The sequence below is a fragment of the Lingula anatina genome, chromosome 9 (genome assembly GCF_051362555.1).
Source record: "Lingula anatina isolate TDL-2025a chromosome 9, LinAna3.0, whole genome shotgun sequence".
Classification (NCBI taxonomy): domain Eukaryota; kingdom Metazoa; phylum Brachiopoda; class Lingulata; order Lingulida; family Lingulidae; genus Lingula; species Lingula anatina.
Window position 1 is genome coordinate 17,011,861 of NC_141775.1, and position 12,038 is coordinate 17,023,898.

Below are 12,038 nucleotides of genomic sequence, written 5' to 3' on the forward strand. Positions count from 1 at the left end.
CTCCCGCCTCCACACGCGCCATTTAATGGATTCCATCTCAGCTTCGCGGTTAAATTGCTAGGCCCCTGCAGCGACGGCGCGCGTGGAGGCGGGGAGACCATCAGAGAATTAGTCGGCGCTGCTTTTAATGGAGTCGGCCATATCTAGTCGGCGGATCAACCTGTGGACAAACAGTTCAGTCTAAAAGACTTGATTCACTTTCGATCCCAATTCATTTTGGTAAACTGGCACCTTGGTTGTAGTCTACAGAGCACCATTCTACAGTGGATGTAATATCATTATTGTATCCGTTTTTTTTTTCTTTTGGCTAAACAAAGCCTGCTAAACTTGGCTATCCGACTTCGTAAATTCGACATAACAATATTGAAATTAAGAGTGTCATTATATATGGAGGACTGGCCCGCAACGAACAGACATGCCTACAACAAATGGGCCATTCTCAACACTGGGAGTAAAATTCACTGTCAAGACAATCACATCATCACAAGCAAGAACACCGAAAAGGAGATCTTCCAGATCCTTTGTGGAACGCAGCATTGCCACCTGTGTTTGCTACGAGCGATCTTAGCGTGATGTTCGCCATGTCAACGTCTGTCCCCCTTGTGTAAACATCGTCTATTTACGGAAGATATGCGCCCCAAGGCATCGCAATCTGATAACGACCATCTGTTCCTCCACACCGTTCAAGTGACGGTAAGGCTTTTCAGATTGGGGACTGTTGTCATTAGATCCAAAACCTTCTAAGATGACGAAGAGTAAAGACGACGAGGCAGGAGAAATTCGTTTAGATCATAAAGATGGTAAGTCCTCACCTTAAACCCGTTCCACTCAGGTTACGGCGCACCAGAAAGGAACATGGTGACAAGGTTTAATTTGCGGCCATGGGATAGATAGAAAGACCAACATCACAGTATTTATCAATTAATAAATCGTTGTGATTTTAGTTTAGGCCTACATGAGTAGATGCATGGTCATTATTAAAATTGATATCCATAAAATTTCCCAAAGGCTTAACGTTTCCGAGACGCAAGCGAGTTTCGTGATTTTGTTTTATTCATAAAATCCCAACGTGTTAAATTAATGAATAGGTACACTTAGCAATATGAAACTTTGCTGCAATTTTGTTGCAAACCATACAATGTGCGGCAAGTATCGAGTTTGCAGGGTTTGCAAAAATAATTGTTGCTCTAAATTTGCTGCAAATTTTAAACAGCATCTCCAGTTAGCAGCACGTTTACAATAAATTTTTATATTCCCTTAAATTTTAAACATTAGCTCATTTGCACAGTAAAATTCCTAAGCATTTTGCAAACAGTAATTTTAAACTTGTGATAACAGTTTACAAGAAATCTAACATTTTGCTGAGGAATATTCAGTTTATGTACTAAAATGTAAAACCACAATCGAATAGTTTTAATTTTATTATTTTATTTATTTATTTTTTATTTTTTTGTCTAGTCTTGGTAACAATACAAACACAGAACACAATTTAAAACGTGAGACACATTGTATTTAATCAACAATGACTACTTAGCATCCCATTCCTTCCTCAGTCCCTTACTTTCTATTTTCTCTTATAGTACCCTACTGGACGTCCTGCCGGGTGTGGCTGTCACTCATGGGTTTTATTGGCATGATCAATGTGTACGCATTGCGTACTAACATCAGCTTCGCCATGGTGTGTATGGTTCGCCACGGATCTAATCTGAATGGAACCAACTCGACGATAGATGGAGCCAATGTTACTAATAACAGCGACTTCACTGTAACGCCATGTGGCCAACTGAGTGGTGGGTCATCAAGAGCGTTTGTAAGTATTTTATTACACATACACTCACTGAACTGTTACATGTATACAGGTGGATTTGGAGAGTTAAGGCACTAGACCTATATTTCCACATGTTTTTGTATTTGCCGCATTTAATAGCCTAACGAAGAGATAGAAAGCAATGTTAGCACCACTTTCTATTTATTTATTTATTTATTTATTTATTTTGATTGGTCGATGTGGTTTAAGATGATTTGGTATATTTTTTTAATTACATGTTGGTCATTCCGCAGAATGTAAGAATTTGAGTTACGCAAGTGAGGCACACATATAATACTCGTTCATATATTTGCATTTTCGTAAAACGTTTTTTAATTACCATTATTGGTATTTTCCCAAATTGTATATACAGGGTTACCACTAAATATGGAATATTATTTTTTGGCGAGCAAATTTTCTATAAAATATTTAATTTCTCTATAACTATTTTAAATCTAAACCTGAGGTGTCACTCCATGTGTAGCCAGGTGTGTTAACTAATTACCACACAACTCTCGAAACAATTGATGCATGCAGTTGCATGTTCTGTGGTCAGAAATGTGAGGGGTGGTCTTTTCGGCAATTTCTGCCCTTGTATAAAAACGCATGGGTTAGGTCAATCTTTGGAGTGTGCTAAGAGAAGCAACAAAGGGATCGCTCTGAAACTTGACAGGTACCTTAGTGAAGATATGGTTCGACATCTAAGCAACGCAGCTTACTATGGGATTCTTGCTCTCAGAGAAAATTGCCAGAAACGGACAGTCATTGCCAGGAAATTCAACATTTATCAGGAACTGTTTGTAAAGTCCTCCAAAGAAATGCTGCAACAGGGGCACCTACTCCAATACCTCGACCAGGGTGTCTGCGTTAGACATCAAGAAGACAGGATCGTCATCTCCGTAGAGGACGCCGTGCTGGTCGTACAAAGACAACCAGTGTCCTCAGAAAAGAGAGGCAGAATGCCATTCAAACGCCCGTTTCAAGGTTCCTCGTGAACAAGAGACTACTGCAAGCTGGTTATTTTGCACGAAGGCCAGTATGGAAACCACTGTTAACAGCAGGTCATATATAGCGACGTTTGCAATGGGCTGGGAGCCACGTGCGTTTGCAGCCAAAACACTGGAATCACGTCGTTTTCAGTGATGAGTCCAGATATGAATTTTTTGGGGGTTGATGGTCGAATCCGTGTCCACCGACGTGTACGAGGGACATAAAACGATGATTGTGTACTGCCTAGGGTGCAAGCAGGGGATGGTAACGTCTCTGTTTGGGGAGCATTTCATGTCGGTGCCCAGAACCAGTTGGTTTCTCTAGGAGGCAACCTCATCCAGGATTCCTACAGAGACATTCTACAGCAAACTTCAGGAACAAATTTGTGTACCAAGACGACTGCGCAACCCCACATCGAGCCCGCAGAATCACTGTTTTTCTTCAAAACCAATGGGTTCAGCAACTGCCCTGGCCTGCAAACTCTCCAGATTTGAACCCAATTGAAAAACTTTGGGCAAAAGTAACTCACAGAATTAATGGCTATGGTCATCGTCCGGTAAATAGTGATGAACTGCGACAGGCAAATATCACTGCGTGTAATGATATCCCCATCCAAACTCTAAAAACGTGTCACAGGGCATGCCATGTAGGTTGAGGGCGCTGCAAGCGGCTGCTGGAGGTCATACCCACAATTACTGACTTTTCATGATTTACTGTAGTGAGTTCTTTGACTGTGTAACATATCACTGTCCGGAGGCTATCATTTTCTTTAATATATTAGTTTAAAGACAGTCTCAGTGGGTTAGATTAATGTATAGAAGCAGGTTCTATGTAAAACTTTGGTCAGATTTGTGTTTTGTGAGATTGTTTATTATTATATTGATAAGTCTGGGTCACAAAAGTTCTGTTTAGACAACTAGAATAAAAAATTAGAAAACGAAAACTATTTATCATGATTTCGGAGCACAGCCGGAAGTACCTCCGGCTCAAGGTCACGACCTCGATTTTCCCACGCTTACGACCAATCACAGCAGGCTTCAGTCAGAATGAGATAGACGTCACGACTACAGAGCAAAACTTGTCAGACATGTAAATGCCGCCTGTCCACCTTTTCGGTACATGTACCGATCAAAAACAGAAAACGTAAATCCCAAAACGCTCTTATACACGTAACCAACTTTGTATGAGCACAAATATTGCCATTTATTGTGAACAGGATAATATGATAATGAGACACACTTGAGACCTGTGAAGCGCATACTCACGTGTCGAGGAGTAGTTTCGCCATTGCCTCCTAACTCAGCTTTAAGTGTCCTCCACCGCCCCACCTCCCTCCCAACATACACAGTCTGAGTGCTTCTTCGTCTGTCTCTAATTTTCTTTCGTATCTTTCGAACTGGAGTGGCTATTTTCTTTCGTCCCCTTTTGTCGCTCTCCTCTTCAGACTTGACGCGCGTCTCCATGTTTGCTGTTTTGGCGCCAAATAGTAACATCCGGGTCTCAGCCGTAGTACTTCATTCATAGTAAACCGCGAGACTTAGCGAGAAATTGCGCGTTCTGAAGCCGTACTGTGAGGTGGTAGCTGAGTATTTAAGACGAGTCGTCTTTTATTATTTAATGGAACTTAAAAACGGTATTAGGTAGCTTCATTTTCTGAACGGTTTTGGATAGGATATACCTTGATCATTATGGGGAAATTGGTGAGATTTTCAGGAAAATTCATTTTCGTGCTACTTTAAGGGTTTAACGCGCTGAGACTGTCTTTAAAGTTAATACTGACATCAAACTGTTGATATGGTTTTCTGGGGGTGTTCCTTTCTTTTGAATGGCATCTTATGTCAGATTTGATATTATTGACCAAAATATCTCACAACAGAAGACTGGATGTTTTTATCACTTAGTAACATACTTTTTGTGATGAATCCAGCCAAAAAAAATTAATCAGCACTCAAAAATAACAATGATAAAAATATTCCATATTAAATAGCAACCCCGTAATGTAAACAGCAGAAAAAATGCCAACATTACACGGAATATGTGCGTCAATAACACGACTCCGATGTTCAACTTTTTGTGGCCCTAATGCTGCAGCTATTTGGCAAATTGAAGGATTCGCTTCAGTATTAGTATAAATCAATAATGACAATGTTCCTTAACTTTTTTTGTTCAAGAGACGTGACGAATAAAACTAGAATGCTATTAAACTCAGACCTGGTTGCACTGTCAAATATCTAGTTATTTGGGCTATGATCGCTGACACACTTTAGAGTGGCTTAATACTGATAAATTCCGGATTAGTCCTGCGTCCCTGTAATATCTTACTAATGCAAATACAGATGAGGGATAAATACTGATATAATTCATCAATGAAGGCGAGTGCTGTACTATTACTCTGGTCGTGTGTAGCAGTGACTTATAAAGGAGTGTTTTATTATGATGCGCGGCTGTTATCTTAGCTACCACTGAGAGCAGGGGAACGCAGCTGTGGCGGATTTAGACAGGCGCAGGGGGGTCTTGATCCCACCTTCGGTTTCTGAAAAAATCACACTTATATTCCTCTCTTTAAATTAGAGTTTTAACTAACTGATTTATAGTCCTTGACCGTTCCAAATGGCACCATTTGACCTTCAAAACACCAAAATACCACGTTTTAAGTACGCGCATATCGCAAATTTTGCAGTTATTATTATTATATTTTATCATTATTTTAAAATAATAATAATTATTATTATTTTAAAAGAGTCCATATCATAATAAAGGTTATTATTATTTTAAAATAATAATAACCTTTATTATAATATGGACTCTTTCAACTGTAAAATGGATTGTATAGGCACTATAAGAAAGTGATAAAAGTGACACATCATGATAATTTCCACTTAAACATAAATCCTTCAAGTTCAATGCAATGAAGTTCATACATTGACGATTTTGATCGCTTACAGGGTAACAATCTTAACAGATTAAACAGTTCTGAATTTTTAAAATGCTGAGGGTGGCTTCAGAGGGGGCGTCTCGATAGTCCGAAGGTTCATTGGTCCGAAGGTTCATTGGTCCGAAAAGTGGTAACATTTTCATCGATTTTTTAATCAAGGGTTCATTGGTCCGAAGGTTCTATAGTGAACATTCGGACCAATGAACCTTCGGACTATTGAACCTTCGGACTATCGCTACGGCCCCGCTTCAGATATGTGAGTGTTCCACTTTTGAAAATAAGTGATTCCATTTATGTTCTTCCATACGCATACTTTGACACTTAAACAACATACATATATATCAGATAAAACAAACAAACAGAAGTTCTCATTTGTAGGGTATTCGCGTAAGATATTTATAAGTATGGTATCTGATATTTATCAAATTACACCGTGTAGCACATGTTCTGTCCAGGATGCCACTCTTGTACAACAGATTCCAGGGTGTTATTATGATAAACAAGAAAACACCAAATATGACCCTCAACATACTTGATCATATTGCAGGACGGTGAATTGGACTGGGATAAGAGCTTAAGAGGCAACATTTTAAGCTCGTTCTTCTATGGGTACATCTGCACTCAGATCCTCGGCGGCTGGTTGGCGGGGAGATATGGCGGGAAACACGTGCTGGGCACCGCCATGGTCATTGCGTTTGCGATGACGATGGTGACGCCGATTGCTTCCAGAACACACCCGTACCTCGTGATAGCAGCGCGGGTGCTGATGGGATTGGCGACTGTGAGTATGAATACATGACACGTGCAGATCGAGCTATTAACGTCACGTACAGATCTTAGTATGAATAACTTCACTGAAACACTGCATTGGCAAATTATCATAGCTATATCAATGGCTTTTCAAATAAAACTTTTTTCAATAAAAATATTTGCTCGATTTTCGTCTCGATTACCATAAGGTTGATTGACTGATAGTGATATTGATGTATTTTATTACTACAATTAATTAGTTCATTAATTTTTTTTATTTACTAACCTATACAACCAAGTAATACCTGTATGATGCAATGTGCTGTGTACACTTCCAGGCAGGAGTCTGTCCGGAAATACCCGCTACATGTATATAGTTAGTCAATCCATTTATTTATTTATTTATTTATTCATTTATTTATTTATTTATTTGCGGTCCTTTGGCTCTATGCTACGCAGTACAATGATTTAATCGACCTTGTCAACTTCCAGGGAGTCGTCTTCCCAGCAATGCACGCTATATGGGGGAAATGGGCGCCGCCATTAGAGAGAAGTAAACTGATGTCGTTCTGTTACTCTGGGACCATTATTGGAAACATTGTGGCACTGTCCTTGTCCGGGTTCCTCTGCGAGATACAGCTAGACAATGGATGGCCCTTTATATTCTACGTTTATGGTCAGTGTTCATATAATAATAATAATAATAATAATAATAATAATTCAGTAATAACATTTAACAATGGGAGTGAAACTCCGTGGGGCGTAGATGTCAGTTAAAAAAAATACAAAAGTAGTATACAAAACATGAAGAATACGCACTATACTGCTTAGGATTGTAATAATATCCTAATAATAATATAATAATATAGTATCTATAAATATATTCTGCAGTAATATCCGCTGTCAGGTGTTCTTCGTCACCACAACCCTCTCGTTGGTATGTCAGCGTTGCATGGCTTCCGGTTGATTTCGCGAAAATTCGCTTACTTACGGAAATTACATGTTACTGTAGGATCCTACCCAGCAAACATGGAACTTTTTTTTTTATTACGTTACCATAACTTTTTTTTGTTATCTAAACATTATGGTAACGCTATAATAACGTTCTATGTTAGCTGATTTTAGGAAGTCTTATTTGAACTTGGTCCAAAATATTATAGGGTCCTAAAGGTTATATGTCCAAAATTAGAATCCTAAAGAGCGTCCGACAGAATTCACATACAATTCCAATTCGGTAGGATTGCTTTAGGGCATTTTCGTATGGGACCCATTTTGCTTGATATTAATTCCTAGTTGGTGCAAATCCTGTCAAGTAATGGGATATAAAAATATTAAGCGTGGTGTGTTTTCTGTTAAAGGGGCGTTCTGTTTCCTGTGGTTGTGTGGTTGGTATTTGACGGTTTTTGACACCCCGGCGTCCCATCCAAGGATCGGTCAGCCAGAGAGAACGTACATACAGCAGTCTATAGGACATCATCCGGGACTGGAGGTAATCTGAACGAGACTGTGCGAGAATACACGAAAATATACGAGATAATGCATAAATGTTGGAGATTTCGTTCTCCTGGATCATCCTATTGTCTACGGTAATAGGCCTACATGTTCATGAACATCTGCCCTCCGTGCATACGATAATGGTATGACCCAACCCTTTATGATGTTGAAGTAACTTTGCTATACCCTTGCTGAAATATCGGGTATTTTGTGTCTTTTGCAAAAGTAGAAGTACAAAGAATTTGTAAAACAGTTGACACCTCCTCCCCAGAAATAAGAAAGGGACCTACGTGTATGGTGAGACTAATAAATATACATGGTGCGAGAAATAGATGAAAAAATCATTCTTTTTCTGCACCCGAATGTAACGAACTACATGTAGGCCTAGTAGTACAAATATACATATACATATACATGTAGGACAGTGAACCCATACTTCCATGTCAACAGTCTTTACACGCCACTATTAACAACGGAATTTCTTTTCCATCCCAGAAAGTCTCGGTCCCGTGGCTGACGTTCGCCAAGTCGCCTGCTGTGTGGGCGATAATAGTCGCCCATACCTGCAATAACTGGGGCAACTACACCCTGATGACCAGTCTGCCGACATTTATGAAGGAAGTTTTAGCGTTTGACGTGAAGCAGGTGGGTGAGGTGGGATTGTGTTAGTTGAGAAAGATTTGATTAGAAAGCATTTTTTGATCAGGCTGGATAGAATGGAATTGTGCTTATTGAGAAACTTTTCATAAGAAAGTATTCTGAAAAACAGGCTTGGTGAAATTAAACGACAATAAGTGACACGCATTGACTAAAGACTGTTAATATAGAGCTACTAGTTGTATTTTACAGACTGTTAAACTTTCACAACGTTTTTCTTTCAGAACGGGCTATTTTCAGCGTTGCCGTATTTAGCGATGTACGTGAGTACCATCTTGTTTGGTCAAATTGCTGATCGTCTGCGAGAGCGCCGTGTATTGAACACCACGTGGACCAGAAAACTGTTCCAATCTATCGGTCAGTGGCAGTCTGGTTCATTTGGATAATTTTGACACAAAACTGATTATTTGCATAATTATGCTGTTTTTTTTAAAAGAAAAATATAAATCTGTATTAAATCTTAATCCTCAGTATAAAAATTAATGCAGCCCACGTCAGAAACAGGTCTGCTGCAGTGTAACAAGTATAAATTGCATCTCGGTAGTACCTTTTATATAGCGGAATCAAATGTATGCATGGTTTTATTGTTAGAAGCAAATAAATGCATAAATTTACCGTAAAAAACAAAAGGTACCCAATATTTTCAGGTGGTTTCCTGCCAGCAGCCTTCCTCATAGCAACGGGGTTTGTTGATTGTGAGACCCGGATGATAGGCGTGGCTTTCCTGACACTGGGCGTGGCGTTTACTGCAGGCGTGCGTGCAGGCTTCCAGATCAACCACGTGGACATTGCCCCCAGGTAAGAGCGGACACTCGCGTACTTGAAGTCCTTAATGCGTGGTGTGACGTAATATGGCTGTTAAAAATTAAAAAATTAAAAAATTAAAAATTAAAAAATTAAAAATTAAAAATTTCAGCACTGATTACTATACATGTAGTTTCACCCCCTCATATGATGTCCTGTGTAGCCTGCCTTTAACATGGGGTATTGTTTAAAAGATTTCGCTCATGGATATAATCGACAGCTCGGTAGAAAATAAACGTTTTTTAAAATTTAATTTAATTTAATTTTTTTAGGTTCGCAGGTGAAATCTACGGCATAACAAACACGCTATCGACGATCCCAGGCATGGTTTCCCCTATTGCTGTGGGCGCTTTAACTCCAAACGTAAGCGGTCACTTGCAAAAATTCATGTTTATGCTCACTCCATGGCCATTGCTTTGCAGATTTAACAACTTTTCAAATTTTTTATTATCTTTATTTATTTATTTGTTTGTTTGTTTATTTTTGTGTAAAATTTCAAAGAATCTTTGTAATAACAGATGGTTTATAGCTCATGAGTACCTCGAATACCTTTTAAGAGGACATTTATGTGCACATGTACAGTAACCGTGCATATAATAGCATGAATGGAAAATAATGTTACATATTGTGATTTTATTGATTAGTGCAATATATTTGACTTCAGTTGTTATGAGTGCGTATAACTCTTCTTTTTAAGGGTTCCAAGGAAGAGTGGCAACGGGTGCTCTTCATAAGTGGCGCCATCTATACGTTTGGCTCACTGTTTTTCTTGGTATTTGCAAGCGGCGAGGAGCAGACCTGGGACAAACCGGATCATCTTCACTACCAGGACGATCAGGAGCTCAAGGAAAAAGAGAAAAAGGATGACTTGGAAAATACGACATTGTAATTAATAAAGGTTCGGTTGAGACCTACATCGTGTAAATATGAAACTGAGTTCGCTGGAACAGTTTTAGAAGGACGATGTACTATTAGTAGGCCTATCCCATTTACTCTATTTTTTGTCTAGTTAGCGTAGAAAGTCACTGCATGCCGTTATTTGGTATTATAAGTAGAATCCACTGAGGGTGCTGTGCTGTCAAATTTTATAATGATTGTTATTACTAGTGTTAATTCTAAAAGAGCGAGTGTTGTGTTTTTTTGCATAAATACCAAATTCATATCGTGGATTTTTGGAAGCAATCTGTATTTAAAGGCCTTAAAAAGGAACTGAAATTGAAGGATATAAGGAATAGCGACTTAATTAACTATTCCAGAGCACACCATGTAAGAACAGAGCCAGACTTAAAGTGTGTGCACTGCACCAGAGACTGTCACTCCCGTATTGGACTTTATATAAGAACAGAGCCAGACTAACAGTGCGCGTCAGAAACTCGCTGGCACTTCAGTATAGGATTTTTCATGCAGTTATACTAGTATATACTCAGCGCTACAATGTCTGGACAGATGATCCACCTCAAAGCGCAAATCCATTTTTTTGTAGTTGACGGTGCTAATAAAGAGTAGATTTTATTAAAAACCTTGATATTGCTCTGCACTAGCCAATGGAGAATGTAATAGGGTGCACGACTGTAACACACGCATATGAAACGCACAGAGCGAGCCTCTCTCAGTGCCATCTTGTCTCATTACGCCACAGGACTGTTGACTCCCCTCTTTTATATTTTGTACACACGAATTCACATCAGTGGACAACAATGGACTAATTGTTTAGCTTACCTATTAATGCGCGGAATCATTTATATGAATCCGTATAAATTAGAAAGCCGTGCGTTTCTACGGGCGTGACTGGTGACATGCAACTTTCTGTATTCCCTGTTCTTTTTCCATATGGGCGTAATCCGAGATAGTCCAATTTCTTTACCAAGGGAGATTTGGAGAAGATTAGAATCATAAATAGTTACAGCGTCACTCATTTATTATTTTTGTTTTATTTTTCAGACAAAATTCCCAGCTCATAATTTCCTACTTATTGCCAAAATGGAAGACCCGTACGTGTAACATGTGGATTCTCGAACGTTTTATGGCCTTGTATGACGTCAGATCAGTGCCAAACGCCACGTTTTAGGCTACCTTGAATGATTTCCAATACCAGGCCCGTAGCCAGGGGGGGGGGGGGGGGGGGGGGGGGTTCGGGGGGTTCGAAAGAACCGCCCCTTTTGGTAGGAAAAGGTCCACTCTGGGTAAAATTTGATCTAGGTTCATGAAGTTTTTATGGAAAATGGTCCACTTTTTCATAAAAAGAACCCCCCTTTTGAAATTGCTGGCTACGGGCCTGTATACCAACCATTGTTCAGGTAATAAACACACCTGTCTCATGTACGCATCGACTGTGTTTTTTAACACTGGGCACACCATATCCAAAACAGTTCACTGAAATACATAACATCAATCTTGATTGACTTTAACCTTTTGTGTGTGTGTGTGTGTCATTTTCATAATATATAGAGCAGCGAATTTCACATGTTTCGCATGCGAAATGTTGACGCAGAGAAACTGTGTTTAAAATTTTATTTAATTCTTTTTTCATGTTGGATATGACTACGGCTCACGCACAATAATACAACCAATTTATTCTCATTGGTGAGGTGTACATGGATA

General features: G+C 39.2%; 1 protein-coding gene across 1 annotated transcript; it reads left to right on the forward strand.

Moving 5' to 3' along the window:
• Positions 1 to 10,604, forward strand: LOC106160105 (putative transporter slc-17.2). Its single transcript, XM_013536622.3, has 10 exons — positions 1 to 800; positions 1,581 to 1,810; positions 6,280 to 6,513; positions 6,975 to 7,158; positions 7,841 to 7,971; positions 8,472 to 8,621; positions 8,858 to 8,990; positions 9,281 to 9,431; positions 9,710 to 9,800; positions 10,135 to 10,604. Exons 1-10 carry the CDS (start codon positions 746 to 748, stop codon positions 10,324 to 10,326), a joined length of 1,551 nt encoding a protein of 516 aa, XP_013392076.3. The 5' UTR covers positions 1 to 745; the 3' UTR covers positions 10,327 to 10,604.
• Positions 10,605 to 12,038: the final 1,434 nt, after the last annotated feature.

What these genes read in the sequence shown, in the direction of transcription:
- LOC106160105 (XM_013536622.3), top strand. Translation starts at nt 746, where the DNA reads ATGACGAAGAGTAAAGACGACGAGGCAGGAGAAATTCGTTTAGATCAT. An exon ending in TCGTTTAGATCATAAAGATG is followed by an intron (nt 801 to 1,580) that starts GTAAGTCCTCAC and finishes TTTCTCTTATAG; the next exon opens with TACCCTACTGGACGTCCTGC. An exon ending in TGGGCGCTTTAACTCCAAAC is followed by an intron (nt 9,801 to 10,134) that starts GTAAGCGGTCAC and finishes CTTCTTTTTAAG; the next exon opens with GGTTCCAAGGAAGAGTGGCA.